We start from the raw sequence: 20,670 nt of genomic DNA on the forward strand, positions 1-20,670 counted from the left end.
TTATCCTGCCAATCTCTTTTTAACTGTGTGTCCATTTACCAGTCTGAACTGGCTGCTCCATATTCATAGATTCTAAGGCTAGAAGGGACCATTATGATTATCTAGTCTGACCTGAAGTACAACCCAGGCTACAAAACTTCCCCAAAATAATTCCTAGAGCAGATTTTTTAGAAAAAACATCCATTCTTGATTTAAAAATTGTCAGTAATGGAGAATCCACTGTGATGCTTGGTAAACTGTTCCAATGGTTAATTATTCTCACTGTTAAAAATTTACATCTTATTGAACACTTCTACCTTTTCTGCATTATTATTGATAATTCTATCATTTCCATCTAGCAACGGACCAATACTATTACCAGGTTTCTTTTTGTTCTTAATATACTGAATATACATACAAGACCTACGGAATCCAGGAGGAAGTAACCGAGCAGAATGTTGCAACATAAACAACATTATCATTTGAGTTACAAGAAACACACGGATCACTACACCTCCCTTCACAGATCCAGTAACAACCCAAACACACCATGAAATCCATTATCTACACCCAGGCATTCAGATTCCACAGAATACGGGGAGAAAGTCTGGGATACACACCTTAACACGCTCAAAAACGCCAGAGAAGTAGATCACATCATGGAACAGGCCACCCAAATACCCCAAGACCACCTACCTCAATACAGAAATAAAACTCACTCTGACCACACACCCCTAGTTTCAGAGTAGCAGCCGTGTTAGTCTGTATCCGGAAAAAGGAGTACTTGTGGCACCTTAAAGACTGACAAATTTATTTGAGCATAAGCTTTCGTGAGCTACAGCTCACTTCATCGGACACCCCTAGTTGTCACCAACCACCTCACTCTGGAACCCATATAGGATATCATCAAAGAACTACATCCTGAGAGAAATCTTCCCTGAACACCCTCTTCTGGCCTTCAAGCAACCCCCGCAGCCTTTCCAAGCACATCATCAGAAGCAAAACTTCCCACAGACCAGGACACACCATCTCAAAGCGACACCAGACCCTGCCAGAAGAACAGATGCAAAACCTGCAGACATAACTCCACTGCTTCAAAGGTTAATACTACCCCACAACACGCATTTCCAGAGCTATGGATCCTATACATGCCTATCTCAACATGTGATGTATCTCATCCAGTGCACTAAATGACCCACTAGCAACTATATGGATGAAACCAGACAATCACTACTACATTCTCGAATTAACTCACAGAGGAAAATGATAAAAGACAAACAAAACCACCCTAGCACCTGTGGGTGAACAATTTTCATTAAATGACAGGTTTCAGAGTAAAAGCCGTGTTAGTCTGTATTCGCAAAAAGAAAAGGAGTACTTGTGGCACCTTAGAGACTAACCAATTTATTTGAGCACAAGCTTTCGTGAGCTACAGCTCACTTAATCGGATGCATACTGTGGAAAGTGTAGAAGATCTTTTTATACACACAAAGCATGAAAAAATACCTCCCTCCACCCCACTCTCCTGCTGGTAATAGCTTATCTAAAGTGATCACTCTCCTTACAATGTGTACGATAATCAAGTTGGGCCATTTCTAGCACAAATCCAGGTTTTCTCTTCCCCCCACCAACGCACACACAAACCCACTCTTATCTTTAGATAAGCTATTACCAACAGGAGAGTGGGTTTGTGGGGGGGGGGGGGGGAGAAGGGGGGAGAGAAAACCTGGATTTGTGCTGGAAATGGCCCAACTTGATTATCATACACATTGTAAGGAGAGTGATCACTTTAGATAAGCTATTACCAGCAGGAGAGTGGGGTGGGGGGAGGTATTTTTTCATGCTTTGTGTGTATAAAAAGATCTTCTACACTTTCCACAGTATGCATCCAATGAAGTGAGCTGTAGCTCACGAAAGCTTACGCTCAAATAAATTGGTTAGTCTCTAATTTTCATTAAATGATCACTCTACATCTAATCTCATCCTCAAAGGAAACCTGCACAACACTTTCAGAAGACAAGCCTGGGACCTTAAATTCATAAGTTTGCTAGACACTAAAGTCATGAACTGAATAGAGACACTGGATTTATGGCTTATTACAACAATCAGTAGCCCACTAACAAACCTCCCCCAGCTACCTCCCCTTCCCCTTTCTTTCCTCCCGATGACTGGAAAGGTGTTAGCGAGCCACTTCACCTTTAATGGTCCCTTGAGATATTAACTACTTATGCTAAACAATCTGTTCCACCTTGTATTTAGCAGTGACACACTGAGTTAGTTTCCCAGGCCTGAAAAAGAGCTCTGTGCAAGCTCCATGGGTATGTCTACATAGCAACTAGACACCCGCAGCCAGCCCGTGCCTGCTGACTTGGGCTTGCAGGGCTCCAGCTGCAGGGCTGTTTCACTGCTGTGTAGACATCTGGGCTCGGGCTGGAGCCCAGGCTCTAGGACCCTGCGAGGTGGGAGGGTCCCAAAGCTCAGGCTCCAGGCTGAGCCCACAAGGCTACACAACAGTGAAATAGTACCAGAGCCTGAGCCCCACAAGCCCGAGTTGGCTGGCACGGGCCAGCTGCGTGTTTTTCTTGCTGTGTAGACATATCCTCCCTCATCAACACAAGCTAGTCCAAAAAAAAGAAATTATCTCACCCACCTTGTCTCTCTAATGTCCTGGGACCGACACAGCATACATTTGAGAGTTACATTTTCTAGGACCTATGTAATATTTTTTAAATACTTTCCACAGATGCTATGGCTCCAATCCTGCAAACACTTAGGTATGTGCTTAACTTTTTGCAGATGAACAATCCCTATCAACTTTACTCTGTTGAGTACAGTTAAGTGCATGCGAAGTGTTTGCAGGATCGGCACCTTAGGGCTCCCACAAAAAGACTTCCATTTGTAGTCCCTAAAGCAGCAATAATGAAAAGAAACCAAGAAAGGCAGAAAGAATGGATATTCTTCACTCACCGAGACTGTGGTAATCCTTTTTTACTGAGATCTGCCCTTACACGTTCACCTACATGTCTGTAAATTTCCACTAGGCTGTTTATTGCTGCATCTCGAACCTAAATAGTAAAGAAGAGATTTAATAGAAATTAATCATCTTTTTAATTTTTAATACTATTTCCTAAGAGAAGCCAAAAAAGCAATATATCCATTTTTCAGCCACAATGGCGCCTGTGATTTTTTGCATAATAAATAATAGTACTTATGTAGTGTTTCTCATCCATAGATCTCAGAGGGTGATAAGTATCATTAGGCTCATTTCACTAATGAGGAAACTGAGGCACGGCGCGCTGAAGTGACTTGCCCAAGGACAGACGGCAAGTCAGTGGCAGAGCTGGGAACTGAGCACAAGTCACCAGCCTCTGTGCATGCAGTAAGTCTGTTCAGCCTTATAAAATTCCACTCACCCGTTCACCTAGGATGGGTACATTTTTTGAAGGCTAAATATAACCTTTTTCTTCTTTATGACCATCATGGTAACAGTGGATGAACAGATTTTGTAGTTCTGTGCTAGTAGATCAACACAATGAGCTTGTAAGATAGCACTAAATCAGGAGAGGCAGCTATTTGCATTATAATTTTGTCTATGTTGATCTAATAGTGTGGAGGAAAGAAGTAATTTTGATATCAATTGCATAAAAAGTCCTTCCATGTCAGGAAATCAGGAGTGCTCAGTAACTGAAGTCCTTGACTTTCGGTCCTTAGATTCTGCAGAGACAGACCAAACTCCTAATGAAAAATAAAATGCCACAAAACTACCACTGCAAAATTGCCTTGGCTACAGGCTCCCTCCTGATATAGACCCAGACTATGTTACCCAGCAAGGAAAGAGTCACATTGCCGCAGACGTAGATGTAGACAGAGAACGGTAAGAGAGTAACAAAACCCCTAGTATCTCTAGTACAGAACAGATTTCAATACAACTTTAGTACAGCAGCAGATCAACCATACCAACAAACTAATCATGATTTTTCATGCTTTGGGCTGATATTGTTAATGCAAGGCAACTGATACCAGGGCAATAGGTGCCTCAAACACCAGGGGGATAGTCTAATCTTGGCACAGCTAGGGTTAATGACTGACGTGGCTTCTTGGCAGAACATAAAGTAAGAACTTTGCATGTAAAAAAAAGATGTTTTCTGGTTTGCAAGAGATGTGCTCAGCAGCCAGTTGAACTATATCGCCCCAGCACCTGCATGGGCAGAAAAGACCTAAGCCCAGAACAGGGTAAGCCACCGCCTTCAATCAGGCTCTGCAGGTGGGGAGAGTGTACTCTGGAAGACGCCTGCAATCTCTCCCTCCCTGCAAAGATGTGGGGAAGAAATGCCCACCACTAGCATTAACTTACCTACACGCCCCTCCACAATGTCAAACATACACTCCACCCAGGGAGGGGGAGGTCCAGAGGCGGCAGCTGGTGGGGGAACCCCTGGCAATATGGCTGCAGAAGAAAGATTGCCAAGGAGACAACAGCCAGCACGTGGCACAGCACCTCAGCTGCTGCTCACACTTGTCTAGCTCCATCCCCCCCACTGCAGAGCTTTCTCCTAGCAGGGTCTCTGCTTTCTCCCAGGCCCCTGAGTTCTGGCCCACCTGCCTCAGGGGCTTTTAGTCATTTTCCTCTGCCCTTGTCAAGTTTTCTTTCCTTTCCTCTCTCCCACCATACCGCCATTCACCTCTTTCCCCTCCTCTTCTCCCCTCTCCTCCTACCTATCCCCATATTTCCCCCTCTCAGGCCCCAGCATCCCCTTTTCCCCCACATGCTGCCAGTTCAGTGCCCCCTTCCCCTTCTCCTCTCCAGGCCGGACCCTCCACAGCACTTCTTCCCGCCATCCCCATGGCAACCGGCAGGTGAAGCACTAAGCTGCAGCACCACCTATGGGGAAGGGAGGGGAGGGCAGGGCAGGAAGCAATCACAGGATTTCTCTGCCCCTGCAGCCTGAGCCCTAGCACAGAAGGTGGAGAGGACGAATGGCAGCCCTGTGCATGCTGAGGGTCATCTCCCTGCCCTCCCTCCCCCAAATTCCTTACTCAGCCATTTGTCTGCCCAGTCAACTGCCGCTGTGTCTCCGGGCGCAACTGCCCCTCTCACCAGGTTCTGGAACCAAGGCCACACTCAGGCTCCTACTGGCCTTCAACATTCCACCAGAGCTTCCCTTTACATCTCGGACCAGTGGCTGATGGGAGCAACTGCACAGGGCTGGCAGGCTGGAAATTCACAGGGCAATGGACTCTGCTCTCATACACAGACACACTGGATTTATGGCTTATTACAACAATCAGTAGCCCACTAACAAACCTCCCCCAACTGCCTCCCCTTCCCCTTTCTTTCCTCCCGATGACTGGTAAGGTGTTAGCAAGCCCCTTCACCTTTAATGGTCCCTTGAAATATTAACTATTTATGCTAAACAATCTGGCCAGGCCAAACAAAGTCACTGGCCAAAGTCAGCAGAAGCTGGTGACATCCACCCCGTGTTTGGCTTTTGGCCAAACAGAGGGCATTCCTTTAGAATCCTTGATCTTTTAATCTTCAACCCTTCGCTGCTCTCCCCCGCAGGGTGCACTGGTAGAAAGAACTCTCGAGGACTTGACACAGTCACGGGCAGACTCTTATTCTGTCACATTCGGTTCCCTAACCAGTAGAGGACTTCAGAAAGACCCTCACACTCAGTGCCCCTGCTCTGCTACCAGGTTGTCAGCCATCTAAGAACAAGGACAGGAGATAGCCCAATGACAAGATGACACTGATGTTGGAGATCAAGTTAGGAGGAATCTCCCAAAACCATTTGTTCAGTTGCAAAGACCCATCTATCCACCCCCTACATAAAGGGATGCACCCAGTATGGTGTACAGGGGATGTACCCCTTGCTGGCCAATTTAGGAGGTTATTTTAGACCAAATTAAAGACTGAGGAGCTGCAGCGATTGCTGAAGGACAGTGCACAAGGAGTGGGACAGATCTCAGAACAAGATCAGAAGTGAAAGTCCTCTTTCTTTTTCTTGGACAAACCTTCTTTAATGGGTCACCATCTTTATATGTGATGTAACAAGGAGCTAAAAACGAGGGAGAGCATGGGGCTCCTATAGAACAAAGATTAAAAGGGTAAATATGACAGAACCCAAACTATCTACCTAGAGAATACCAAGGTCCAGCATCACATGCTATCAGCCTGAGTAAGACACAAGTTACCAAACAAATCAAAGCCACAGGTGAGTTGGCAGGATCATCCTAAGCCAACACACAGAAAGCAACCACATTACACTACCCAGCATCCTGCCACATTACTGTGGGGGTAAGATGTTAGTGGGTTCATGAACATGCCAGGAATTCTGGGGCTTTCTTTGAGCCCTGTGACATTGTAGAGGTGGCAGGAGCGAGCTAAGACCCCACTAGCCCTTAAAACAACAAAGCTTCACTGGTTCCCATTGCATGGAGCTGAAGAGAGGCTACTGGTCCTGCTACAAACAAAGGAAGGACGAGCAGATCTCCTACCCTCAGCTGAAGATTTGACCACTGCTGCCTGTTCCCCTTGAGGTGATGCGGGGAATGAAGATTCCAGAGCAAGACTCTGAGGCAAACACTTTCACAGCTGGGAAAGGGGAGCAGGTGATGGGAGACTGTAATTGCCACAGGTGAAAGCATGGCTCTGAAGGGGTAGGTAAAAGAACACTGATGCTTCCTCTAAAAAGTCACCATGAGAAACTTGTGCTTTCTAAGGAAAAGTCACTATAAAAAACCTGCAGCCTAAGGCCCCAACCCTGCAAACACTTATTATTATTTATTATTTGTATTAACATAGTGCCTAGGAACCCCAGTCATGGACATAAATTATTTTATGAGCCTGAGTAGTCCCACTGAGTTTAATGGGATGACATGTATAAGGTTACTTGGACGTGAACATGTTTGTAGGATCGTGGCCTAAATAAATACTCATGCCATAAAAGATGGAGTCACCATGGGGCAAACACAGGTATAAAACTTGGCTGTATCAATAGTGGCTTTTCTTTATTTATAATAATACAATTTTTAAAATGCTTTTAAGTTCTTTATGTTAAAATCCTTTGGTCTCTTGTCCTCAATCAGAATAGTCTAAATGCATGTAACTAAAGAGCCATATCAAGAGTTTATTGGGATAAGGAAAATTGCTAAATGATCACTCAAAAACAATGCTAGTTTTAAAAAAAATTCCTCCGCTGGTAAAAACAAAACCCTCAACAATACAACTCGCATCTCTGTAGCAAAGTGAAGCAAAGCAAAACAAAACACCATTTCCCTGCTTCTGCTATATCTCATTCAGCCAACAGAGGGCAGTGTTCCTCAACGTTCTGCTAATGCAGCTTTACAACAGTAATTCTCAGAGGGAAGAAAATAGGCAGCCGGAGATAGAGAAAGAAGTGTTATCAGATCACAAGGTCCATCCCTCTCCTTCCACACCATCCGGTCTCCCTTCCCCTCCCAGGAAGGGCAGGATCTACTGGCCCCTAACAGAGGAAGCATCATTTATTAAACTGACAGTGCACTTGACCGTAGCCAAATGGGTTAGTGTTTTTCACTATTGTGAAGATTTAAAAAGGTACGCAGGCACAGTACTTTGTGTCTGATTGTTGTGTGGTTTCGTTGTTGTTTGGGCAGGCCAGGCTACTCCTCTTTGCCCCACAAGCACTGCTTTGGGGGAGCTCTGGAGGACAATGAGGAAATGTGAGACTGTGAGATGTACTAGGCACCAAGAGGAGTGTGCAGGGCGGGAGGGCTGCTCCCCTCACACGCTTGCTGGCTGCTCAACAGCACACAAAGAAGAGAGAGAGAGAAGACGTGTCCAAACAATCACCGTCTGGGCACTGAGCCAGAGTTCTGGAGCCCATCTCTCTCCCCGGCCAGAGAGCCTGACGGCCCATCCCCTGCCCAGGGTTTGAAAAGTCAGTACTGGAAGGGAGTTTGGATCTCCATTCCCCCTCCCTTTACCAACTCTCAGGGGTAACCAGTTCTTCTTCTTAGCCCATTACACCAGCCAGGGGAACACTCTCCCTCACCCAACTCCTCACAGCAGCTAGGGGAGACCCCCAGTAGTCTGGGGGAGTGGAGAGAAGAGAGACCTGCCCAAATCAAGAATCATGGGGCACCTATTCTCCAACCGACCACCCAGCCCAACACTACATCCCACCCAACCAACAGCCAGAGACAGCTGCCAGGTAGGGGAACACCTAGAGGAGCATCCATGATGCAAGGGGGAGTGAGACTCACGGTGTGATGGGAGCAAGACAGGGTAATTTCCAACGACTGGGAACCAGGAAGTTGCCCTATATGACAACACTATCTCATTGCCCTTTCCTTTGTCTTCCCTTCCCCACCTTCTCCCTTCCTGTTTCCTACTTTCACTTCTTGTATCTTGTTTCCAAGTGGATTGTAAGCTCTTCAGGGCAGGCTTTGCCTCTTCCTGGCCTTAGCGGAGCACTTAGAGAAATTGGGCCCCCACCCTTCTCAGGGTGAGAGGCCCTACAGCAGTAGAAATCACTCTAATGGAGTTGGGAGAGGATACACGTATGGACTTGTTGGATTCTCTGGGGGAGAAGGAAAGGAGGACTGGAATGTTGGGGGAACAGCACCATTTTTACACAGGGGGTTGGAAACGTATCACGGATTTTGATAGGATATTTTTGAGGAACGTCCTTATAAAAACTCTAGTCTAGCAGCACATCACTGCCATTTCCCTGATTAGGACACATGGCACTAAACAAAGACAGACTGGATTCATGCTTCTCTTTCATATCTTCTCTTGAATTTACTCAGATGGCCACAGCCCCAATATCCCATGCAACTCACACTGCTGCACATGGCGTTAACTATTGTCATGATTTCAGTCTTTTCAGATTTGACTCTCTTATTATTTTGGTGACACCAATATAAACCCAGAGCAACTCCAGTGAAATCACTTCATATTTACCGTAGAGTCACTGAGAACAGAACTAGGCATGCCCTAAAATCATATTATGCAAAACTAAACCAGGGCTTTTCATAAATGGTGAAGTTGCAAACTTCACCAACGGCTGGTACTAAGCACACACAGTCAATGTACCACTCAAAATTTAGAGTTCTGCTTATTGTGAGTGACAGTCAGACCCCTCTCCCTTCCAGTAAATATGGAATTTAACATGGAGTTTCACCAAAGACTTACCTGGCTGTTTGGATCTCCAAGTAAGTTACATATATGTGGCACAATCTTACTCAGTGTTAAACTCTGAGCTCCGGATCTAGGAGAAAAGAAAGTGCATGAGTATGAATTTTTGGTTTGTTTTTTTAAATGTATAACACTCGGAACCTAGTAACCCAGGTCTATGACAGGTCCTGACTTACACGTTGAGGGTTGCAATAAGGCAGAGGCAAATCCCTTCTCTCGTCCGGAAATTCTTGTGTTTGAATCCTCCCAACAGTCTGTCCCACACATACTGCAGAAGACAGAAAAGAGGGTGGAAAGAGAAGAGGAAAAATAGAGTGGGTGGGGTTTTCTTTTCCAGCTCTGGCACAATTTATCATCCCTTGGATTTAAATATAAACTCTGTGCCCACACACAAAAGACTAGGAGGATTTCTGGGTGGAAGCTTCAGGACGACTGTATTAATCTCAAAAGTGACTAATCTTTTGTTCTTTGTTGAGCCTTTCAGTAACTCGCTGCTAGCTAACATAACACCGGTTTACCAGCACAGACCTGCCAACCCCCAAGGCACAGCACCTGTGACACCTGCGACTTCCCCTCCTCTAGTGGAGCCCTGGCTAATGCTCAAACACACCCATCTCTCAGCTCTCTGGTGCACAGTTCCTGTGCACCAGAGAGCTCTGGGCTGTGGGGTAGGGAAGCACAAGCATCAGCTAGTGAGCATTTAAACAGTGCAGGATGCTGTGTCCATCCCTACCTTTCTTTCTTCCCTAAAATCTTGGGACAAATCAGAAATTAGGAGAGACAGGGGGGCAATGCTCAGAAACTGGTGCGCTCCTGGACAAGCAGGTAGAGTCAGAGAGCATGTTTACATAGCACCTTTCATTTCCCAAGATCCCAAAGAATCTTTCCAAACGATACATGTGCATCACCACTGAAATGCGGTAGGTAGAGTTTCAGTAACAACTGTGAGGGAAGAGAGAAAATATTGGCCAGGGACAAAGCCCTCATTTTACAGAAAGTATCAGAGGATCATTAACATCCATGAGAACAGAAAGGTCCTGGGTTATATAGTAGTCATCTGAAAGATCCAAGCCCAGTAAACTGTGTAGCTCTCAGTGGACCTAACTCAGAAGAGGAATAAGTCAATTTCACTCTGCTGGGATTGGAACCTAAGGTTTAGAACATTAATAAACCATCCCTCCCAGATCTAACTGCAGCTGGTGTAAACATGATCCATTCTCCATAACCATCTTGGGAGATTATCCTTTGGACATGGAGACAACAGGCCAGTTAGCATGCACCCATTGGGGAAGGTGACTTTATGGCAGGTCATAAATACAGATTCTGACATAGGTTCTTTGTGAACACGTGCAGTGTACTCCAAATGAGTCATTACTATACCTGAGGATTAGTAGCTTGTTCCATAATTTTTAGTAGCAGAGCCTGATCCTGCTCCCGCACTGAGTCTTTAGCATCTCCCAGCCTGTCAAGTAAACTGGGCAACACTGGAAAAAACAAAACACCAAAGTCTATCAGAAAAAAAGCCAAAGAGTATCGTAGTTAAAATCACATACACACACTTCAGCAAAGCAGAGAGAATTCTGGGACCTCACTAACCCACAATGTAAAGTTTGTCCCCACTCACTTGTCTGTGATTTGACCCTGAAAGGTGCTGAGCACCCATAGAATAGACAGCACTCAGTACCTCTCAGGACTGAGATCTTGACAGTTTTGCATTAATTAAGGTGTAATCATTATGACAGTGGTACTCTGTGACCGCTAAGGAAGAAGGAAGCAGCAATGTACCGTCCTTGTTGCAGAGGCCGGCAACTAAGACAGGAAGTACTGCAGAGGCAGAGTGGTCTCCAGAATGAGAATGGAGAACACAAGGCTATTCAGGGGAGAACCCAGAGATTTCTCCCAAATAAAACACTAACAAAATCTTAACAAAAACCCTAGGACACTGAGAATGCACTACTGGCTCCCTGTTTTACAGACGACGGCGCAAATTCTCCAGACCCAAATCTGTGCTGAACCAGACAGTGCTCTCTCCCTCTCAGCTGGTTAAAGTCAAATCCTCCACGGAATTTAAGCTGTGCTCCTGTGACTAGGTTTTGGTTGGGGGCTCTGCTGGCTCCGTAGCGGATGAGAGCATACACAGCAACAAGGGGACTCAGCATAGAGGCTAATCATTTAGGGCCAGAGTCTGACACTTTACTCATGCTATTTTAGTGGCAGAAGCTGTGAAGTACCAGTCCTGATGATGCAGCCTCTATGGTATATGGAAAGTTAACAAAATAATTCAGATTAGTGACAGTGGACCATATTTTTGCTTCTCTATTACAGCCAAGTAACCTTCTTTAAATGACAGGCTGCCCGGGTGTGAGTGAGGGCAGAATTTGGCCAAATATATTTCAGATGGGCTAACGATCCCTTATACTTTACCTGTGCCTATCTGAGCTTTAAAGCGATCTTGTAACCGTGACACTAGTGCAGACAGGATGTCCATCCCCAGCAGAACCACCTGCAAACACACAACAACAAAGACAGCATGTTAGCGTGCAGTCAGGCACAAGACACCAGGATAGGCAAGACTGAAGAGGTTTCCCACTGCAGCAGCAATGCTGGAATAAATGTGCTCATAAAAGAAAAACAAACCTTTCATGCATCATATAAGGAGTTCCACTGCAATGTATGCCATTTAGATCTGCCCACTGCCCAGCATAGAATATGACCGTAAAGAAGATTACTTACCTACTTTAGAGGAGCAAGGAAAGGATTACCGATTTTTAAACAAATTGCAGTCCATACAATCAATCATTATAATCACTTTCACGGACATGTTCTTAAATTATTTATTATATATATTTGCAATTTATTATTTCTATTTTTTATTGATTGATAATTTATTGATATTAATTATAATGTATTACTAAATAATGTATAATGCAACTGCGTTAATTGTATTTATTATCCAAGTTTAGAAAAAAATTAAACTAACAGCAATAAATAGGGACGAGTAAATAGATTTTTTTTATTGAAAGTGAAAGTGTTTGTCAACAGTGTTACTTGGAATACAATCATGATTTTTTCTTTAAAGTTTATAGTATCCCTTTAATAAATAATGATAACAATGTAAAAAACATTCAGAGATTGTAAAGGGCTTTGAGATCTGCTGATGAAAAAGCCCTATATAAGAACTGGATAGTAGTATTATTTGAAAGCACTGCATATTTTGCAAAGTGCTAAATAAATGCTAATGAAGAATATCCACCTAATGATACCTTGTTAATTAATAAAAAGTTACAGACATGCTAATTATAATTAATAATATTATAATTATAATTAATAAAGTGCTATGTATTCTTTGTTAAGCATAATAAATAAGTGGTAAGTAATAAGCTACCATTTATTACTATTACAATTTTAATAGTGATAAACTGCTTTATGCATATTAAGTTAGCCTGGCAAAATTCTACCCACCCCACTCTCTTAGGGCACGTAAAATATCAGTCGATTGGTGGTTTGGTTTGATTTTAAGTATGTGTCTGTTTTTATTAACATCATATTAACATCATTGTGGTAAAGGGCGGGTAATCTTTCATAAAAATTTAGTAAAGCTGTCTAAATTTTAGATCATTATTTATTATTACTATCCTCAGTTCCATCAATGCGTGCATAAATATCAATCAGCCCAAAGAAAAATGCAAAAAAGGATGCATTTAACCACTTCTTCATTCCCATTTAATGCCACAAACTTTGCTGTGAGACTGTTCATTCACTCTACTCAAACTCCGAAGGAAGGTTCGCCAGCGGCATATGCAAATAAGCACGCTAGGTGGCGCAGTGCATTATGGGTACAGTCGTGACTGTCGACAGAAAAAGTATTAAAACGGCATTAACCGACATAAAAATGACAGACCTAGACACTGTACCGTGATGGACTCCGTTCCTAAGAGAAGCCACGAATGAAAAAGGCGTGCTCAAAACACGCCGTCGCCACAAGCGAACTAGCCATGCAGAGTCCCTCCCCGCATTCCCATTAGGCGCTTTCGCTAACCGTCCTTATCTTGGGGTTGCGTTACTGTTCAATGAACGTATAGTGAGAACAGTACTGCTAACGCCAACACAACACATGAGCGCCCGCTGAGGCTTTTGCTTTAATGTGGTGCAATTTTTGGAACCTGCTCATTGATGCAACCTTCTAATTCGTTGTAAAAACAGATTAATATTAATTGGCTCTGCTTAATGTAAATCCTTTGTGTTTCGTTTCGCTTTCTGTTTTCCTTTCACCACCCTTAGCCGGTATCGATGAGACTCTCTGGATTACGGATTATTCTTCCCCACCCTCCGTTTTATAATCTTTGCAAGAATAAAACGGAGAGGGAGGGGGCAAACGTGCATCGGGAAAGCACCTTCCGGTTTCTCTCTATACAAAACAAGTAATTAGAAGAATAACCACTAGATGGCGCAAGGATTTTGCTAAACTCACCATTTTAAGCTCAAGACCGAAGTGTATCTACTTCACTTATTCCGTTTAACCAAGCCTTGAAAAGATGCCTTTAGCAAATCATCAAAACAGGAATCAGCAATAATTGCTCCTCTCTTTGTAAGCAACATACACGCTGTCTATTCCCCCAAACAGACAGCTCAGTTTACCTATTCAGTGTTGCAAAAACAAGAACAGTTCTGCAAGGTTGAGTTATGATTGTTAGGAATGTTTAATTAAACTTACGTTTGTTATAAAGCTTCCTTAAAATTTCTCTTTGCAAGTCTCTCCCTGCAGATTTCCTATTCCAGGGCAATACCTTCAATTACCCGCAGTACTATGCAGCCTAAGCATGTTGTGATTTATAAAGCCCAGATACATTTGCTTATAAAATGTGACAGAGTTTACAGAATAAATCTGAAAAGTATTCCAATTTAATATGAAAACTCTTCCTCAGCCTAGAGGGCAAAAAGGTTCCCATAACATACAGACACTACAAGGATGATCAAAGAGAAGAGAGGGCTGTGCTATGATAATAAAGTCATGTCATCATTACATCAGCATGTGTTACTACCCACTTGGGAATGAAAGAGCAAGGTGAGGCGGGTGGGGTGCTTGTTTTTTAAATACACTACCCAGTCCAGTGTTTTGCAAATTTCTGTGCAGAAAAACTGCCCAGACTCCATGTCTCCCCCCTGTGTTTTTCACTCTGTTTCTAATTTTATTCCAAACCGGGGTCTATGCAAATTATCATGCAAAGAACTATGAGCAATAAGAAATATAAATTTGCACATTTGGGCTCTCAGTAAAGTTTAAGTTTATTGCAAAATCTATTATACTATGGTGTACGCTAATAAAAACCTCTATACATTTAATCATTCAATCACCATCCTTCATACAGTGTTTTCACTTTCTTTGGCAATTACTGGTGCTTATGCTGTTTTTGCAATTGCGTAGCATACAAAGATTTGGTGATGAAACACTCTTAATGAGTATGCTTGCTAGTAGAGACACCCATGATTAGGTAAAAGAAACTGGAGTAGCCCTTTCGGTAACATGAAGGATGCATATCCAGTTTAAACTGAAACACTGATGTGAAATGAGATAAAACAACAATTTCTGGGGAGTTGGAATGGAAAAAGCCCAGGCACTGCTAGTTTAGTCCGTAATCTTCTGTAATTTCCAGCTACCCAGCTCATCAGTGTAAAGCATCTCCCACTGGTTAAGTATTTTTCCACCAGTTAAAGGGACACAGTCAAATACTTTATAAAGTGTGTTTTTTAACTCTGCATGCTGGCAGGAGGACCTAGGAAGTAAAGGTTTCAGAGGGGTAGCCGTGTTAGTCTGCATCATCAAAAACAATGAGGAGTCCTTGTGGCACCTTAGAGACAAACAAATGTATTTGGACACACACGTTTGTGGGCTATAACCCACTTCATCAAATGCATGGTGGGTTATAGCCCAAGAAAGCTTATGCCCAAATAAATCTGTTAATCTCTAAGGTGCCACAAGGATTCCTTGTCGTTTTTTCTAGGAAGTAAAGGGTCTTTGCCTTGTTTGGTCCTTTCCTCTACATCAAAGGATTTGTCCCTATATTGGCTCATTTTCACATCCATACTTGTGCACCAGGGACTGGGCTCTATACCACTGAAGCAACTGGGAGTTTGACCATTGACTTCCAAGGGAGTTGGATCAGGCCCTACCATTATCCACATAGTCCGTCAGTTACTCTGTGCTCCTTTTGGCAGTGCAACAGCAAAGCACAACAGCGTAGGTCCTACATAAAACGCAACCCCAGGGAATCCTGAAACTGTCTTATCAGCTGAGGGCTTGTCTACATACAGATACTGAACGGCACAGGTGCAGCATAGATCCTTGCTACAGGGACGGAAGGAGGTCCACAATCACTCTAGTTAATCCACCTCCCTTGAGAGGCAGTAGCTAGGTTGATAGAAAGATTCATCCATCAACCTAGCTGTGTCTTTACCAGGGCTTAGGTCAATTTAACAACATTTCACAGTGATGTGAATTTTTCACATCCCAGAGTGACAAAGCTAGGTCAATCTAAATTTGAGGTATAGACCAGGCCTGAGTGGCAGAATATTCTTGTTTAAGCAATTCCACAAGATATTTAGACCCTGGATAACATTCACAGTCACTCACATCTGGGACATACGTTACACGACAGCATCTCTTGCTAGGAAGGAACAGCGCGCATGCTGCGTGTCACGATCCGCAGAACTCTCAGCACTACTCCAGCTCCAATGGCAGGTCCTGCTCCGAAGGGAGTCAGGCACCAATCTCATCCAACTTTAATTGCCTTGCAACATGCTTGGGAAAGTGAGAGGAACAAGAGTGGGACTCATCCAGTCTAAATATAAAACCAACAATTAACCTCCGCCCCCTCCCCTAGCCCCTAGGATCAGACAATGGAAGAGCAGCTAAGCCTCCTAAGACTTTTACTTATCTGTATTTCTAATCAGAATTTAAAATTAGCCCTAGACCCAAACCACCACTGTAATTACAGTGCTATTTAAAAATCTGTAGTGATGATGACCCCGTGCTATTGTTTGCCACTCCGGATATCAGGATTTGATTACCACACATGATCTTTCACCCAACTCCCAAAGCTGCAAGAGGCTGCAGGGGCAGAAAAGTCAGCATATTACACCTGGGAAGTCCCACTGGACCTGCTCAAGATCTATCAAGGGTTTGAAAAGCCACCCGTGGCTGAAAAGATGCTGATTGCAGTGGGTAAGATCTTGACTATAGGCTCCATCCAGCCTTCTTTAGGCCTCATTACTTCAGTTTCTGCATCTGTAAAATGTGGCTAATGATATCCATGACTCAGTTTCTGCATCTGTAAAATGTGGCTAATGATGATTTCTTCCTTTATGAAGCCCTTTGGGATCTTCTGATGAAAAGTGCTATATAAGACCTAAGTATTATTAATATTACTGTCATCTGTGATGGGATTTTAGCCACGGCTGGAGCTGCACCAGTACAATCCCCTAATGTAGACATAGTTTGCTCTAGTGCAATGCAACTTGCATTGGTGTAGGTTACCCCGGTTTACCTGTGACATCACTGCAAGCTTTGGCTGAACCAGGAATGAATTAAGAACACTGAACGGTGTCCTATGTGAGAAACTGGTGTGAAGGGAGTCTGGCACATGGGACAAGGGGCCGCTGGAAGGTTTGGCAACTGACATGAGTGGCAAGAAGATGATCTTCCTGCCTGTACTATTTCTATCTGGCTATGAATTTCTAACGCGTCCCCCCTCCTCCTTGTGGTACCACATACGTGAATTAGCAAATCAAATTTTGATGTAGAGAAAGCACAGTTCTCTGCACAGTGCTTCTGAAGAATTACAGTGGGGACAGCAATGAACTAGCCTTCTTTACTGAAAGAAGGCCTGATCAAAGAAAGTGGCAAGACTTAACCTTATTGTGATCTCCAGTGGCATGGAGTTCCACAGCCCTCCACAAAAAAAACACATATTTTTGCCACTGGCTTTCACTCTGAGGCCTGTTAGCTGGATTGGTCCTCTAGAGAGGGCCAGAGAGAGGGAAGCAATCCATATCCAACCCATCAAGAGCTCTGAAGGACCTTGAATTCAGGACAAATAGAGTCAATTAGGAGCCAGTGCAGAGCTCCATAGACACATACAACCATCCATTTATCTTGCTTCCTTGGCAGATGCTTGTGTGGTGGCTGCTGGGATTCCACAAACGTATCAATACTCAATTCGTGCCAAACAGAATTTCATGCACTTGCCATCTGCTGAGGCTTTTTTTAAAAAAACCAGTATCGACTGTAGCAGCTAATTGCTGACAGCGGACTCTCTCTGCCTTGCTCTCCAACTGCTCACACTCAAAGCAATGTCTACTCCTGGCGTCCTAGGCTCCTGTCAATTACCAGAATTTAATATTCCCCCTTCCCAATGCTGAAAGGGAAGTCACACCTCATGCTTTTTTTACAAGCTATAAAAAAATGTCTTCAAAGGACTTCACAAAATGGCTGCCCTTTAATATTCGGGTGTTGCTGAAAAGCCTGGAGGCAACCCTGTGTAGTGGAGGTGACACATAGGCTACCATCACTCCAGCATAACTGCAAGCGTTTACCACGCATAGCAGAAACGGTCAATAAGATCCAGCATGACTAAAAGGAAGATGCACCTAAATGTGCTCTCAGAGCCCTGCTTAGAGAAAAAGAAAGAGGGGAGGAGCAGCACAGTGTAGACGATTCAGAGTCAGGAGATCTGGGTTCTGTTCCTCCCTCTATCACCAGCCTGCTGTGCAACTCCGGGAATTCTCCGTGCCTCAGTTTCCCTATCTGTAAAATCAGGATAATGATGCTGAACTTCTTACATATGAGGCTTCGAGATCTGCAAGTGCAAAGTGCTATACAAGAGCAAAGAATTATTACGAAAAGGATATGGTTTTGTGCCTTCCAGAATTCAGCTGGCTAAGTGAGTAGATATTAACAAATACAAAATAATAATTAGTATTCTCTGATATACGGCGGTGTAGGACTGCAAAGTAGTGACCTCCTTTGGAAAGTGCTTTGAGATCTACAAACAAAAAGTATTACATGAGCACTAGGTAACATTATCATCTGTCCACAAACCGTAAGCTTCACACCTTTGAGGAAAGAAGTATTATCCTCATTTTACATCTTCAAATGTTCACTAACTTAGAGGCCTCCCTTTCCGAGTACCCAATTTGATGCATCTCTGGCCTAGTTTCCAGAGCCAATGAGCATCCCCTAATGGTGTAAGTTGGGCAACCAAAATCTAAAGGCACCCAAAATTAGAGGACACTTGAAAACTGAAGTCTGAGGCCTGGTCTACACACAGTGTTTGTATTGCTATAACTGTTTGTTAAGGGTGGGATTTTTCTCCATTATAGTTATACTAATAAAATGACCTAGTGCAGGCACAGTTTTATTGGTATAAAGGTGACTGATACTAGTATAATGATCCCCTTTCCTATATGGGAATAGCTGCATCAGCATAAAGCACCTTTATACCAGTATAACTGCATCCACACTGGCGGGATCATATCGCTTTACCTATACCCGTATAGTTAAAGCAGTACAATGTTCTAATGTAGACAAGCCATAAACTACTTGGACCAAGTCACAGATCAAATCAATGGCTGAGTGAGGAAAAGCAGACAGAAAATGCCCAGTCTCTCTCTCTATAAGCACTGGACATCCTCCATTCTGGCTTAAGCATCAAGTATGGTACAGAAACGGCCTTCAGTTGTTACTATACAATAGTACCATCAATTTTAGTGACTGATCCATTGATTTGTCACTTACCAGAGATCATTCTCACCAGCAGCAACAGGGTTACAGCTGTGGCAGCTTTTCCCTTCGAACGCTCCGCCAAGGCGAACATTTTTCTGTTCTAAGAAGCTGACGAGGATCCAGCCATCTGCTCTGGATTTGGATAAGTGCAAAAAAAATCATCCCAGAAGTTTAAACTTCTCAGCTGCTTTTCTGCACATATCTAAAATTAAGCTGATTTGAGTCATTCCATCCAGAGCAAGGACTTCCACTATGGACTGCTGGGAGGACACTTTGTTGTCCACAGAGCAGCAGACAAAGGCACTTTGAAACAGGAGGCGATTAAAAGGCACCAACAAACTGTTAGTGTGCATCAGCAGGATCCGTGCAGACCCTTAGTGTGTGGCAGGCTAGCGCAGGGCAGTCTCACACCCCAGCTTGCCACAGAGTAAATGTTTGTGTAGACAAGCCCTAGGAACGAATATCTGCCTACCACTCTGAAAAGTCACATAAGACTGGGGGCTTCCAAACCAGTTTGTGATCCCGACCTAGGAGACCATACAAGTCTAGGATCCTGCCTACACTATGGGAAGCATTGGCACTGCAGGATCTCTGCATGGCACATGAAACAGTTCAGATTGGCAGTGCCCAGTGGACAGGACTGAACAGTGTTTTAACCCTTCTCCCTCACATACTCCATTTCCCAGGTTCCATCACTTTGTTTTGTCCGAGCTGCCTCTCCTCTTCCAGCAACATCTATAAAAATCCCAAATTCTCCTCCCGCCACACTGGGCCCCTTTTACCTTCTCCAGCAACCCCCTCAAAGGCCAACAGGCATGGCAGCATCCCTTACTCCAATTAATGGGGGCTGACTGTTGCTCCCTGCAGACCCATCCCTGCTGCTCCTTCAGTCAGAGGGGAAGGATAGTGGGGCAGAGTGATTTGCAAGGGTCTGTCCAGATTTGGTCCCAAAGTATCCCTGCTACTTTCGGCTTCCCTTCCTGTTCTCACCATATTTTTTTTTCCTGCTTCTCCATCTTTCCCATCCCTCACATTTATTCCTCTCACTTCTGCACGAGAATCACACCTCTGGTCCTCCTCATTAAGGCAGATCAACAGACTATAGAGTGCCAATGGCGCTTAGAGGAAGTGATGTTGATGTGATTCCACCACTCAGTTTCACTTCCTGCGGCAAGGGCTTTCCTGGTGGCCCAGGAGCAGCACAGGACCAATTCCCAAGAGCTGCTCTGGGGGTAAGGGCAGAGAGGAGAGACCAACAACCAGCTCATTTCCCCATCTTCCCCTCTCTCACCACACCCACCCACCCCGAGCTCACTGTTTTCTTTGCCATTCTCAAGCCAATCACAGCTTTGATACAAATGGGAAGTGGAGCCTACAAGTTAGGGACTGTCCCCCTCTCCAAAGTTCATGGGACCACTCCACATCCCACCTGTAGGAGAGTCTCCACTTTTCCCCACCTGTCACAGTGCGATGGTGCAAAGGGACAAAGCACGGAGGCCAATTCTTTTGTCCGGTAGGAGCCCCAGGAACAGGTGGCGTGACCCTGTGATGAGATGACTAAATCACCACATTTAGATGAATCACACAATTTTTTCAAAAAAATTCAAAAGCTGATGTGGAAAATTCCCCCTTTCATTTATCGATCCAATGGGAGCGAGACTTATTCCAGAGCTTTACGTTATTCACTGGGAGCTGAGGCAAATCCCAGAAAGACGATGTGGAGAATTTG

General features: G+C 44.1%; 1 protein-coding gene and 1 non-coding gene across 2 annotated transcripts in view; one reads left to right on the forward strand and one right to left on the reverse strand.

Moving 5' to 3' along the window:
* The window catches only part of CLASP1 (cytoplasmic linker associated protein 1), a 269,429-nt gene that overhangs the window by 188,050 nt on the left and 60,709 nt on the right, over positions 1-20,670 (reverse strand). The window contains exons 3-7 of the mRNA XM_077830446.1: positions 11,585-11,663; positions 10,541-10,644; positions 9,337-9,428; positions 9,158-9,233; positions 2,947-3,044 (exon numbers count right to left, since the gene is read on the reverse strand). Of these exons, the coding sequence (XP_077686572.1) occupies positions 2,947-3,044; positions 9,158-9,233; positions 9,337-9,428; positions 10,541-10,644; positions 11,585-11,663 (449 nt within the window). The remainder of the gene's footprint in view (positions 1-2,946; positions 3,045-9,157; positions 9,234-9,336; positions 9,429-10,540; positions 10,645-11,584; positions 11,664-20,670) is intronic.
* On the forward strand, positions 13,198-13,324 carry LOC144272522 (U4atac minor spliceosomal RNA). Its single transcript, XR_013347584.1, has one exon. It is a non-coding gene; the product is annotated as a U4atac minor spliceosomal RNA (small nuclear RNA).

Source organism: Eretmochelys imbricata, chromosome 11 (assembly GCF_965152235.1).
Source record: "Eretmochelys imbricata isolate rEreImb1 chromosome 11, rEreImb1.hap1, whole genome shotgun sequence".
Lineage (NCBI taxonomy): Eukaryota > Metazoa > Chordata > Testudines > Cheloniidae > Eretmochelys > Eretmochelys imbricata.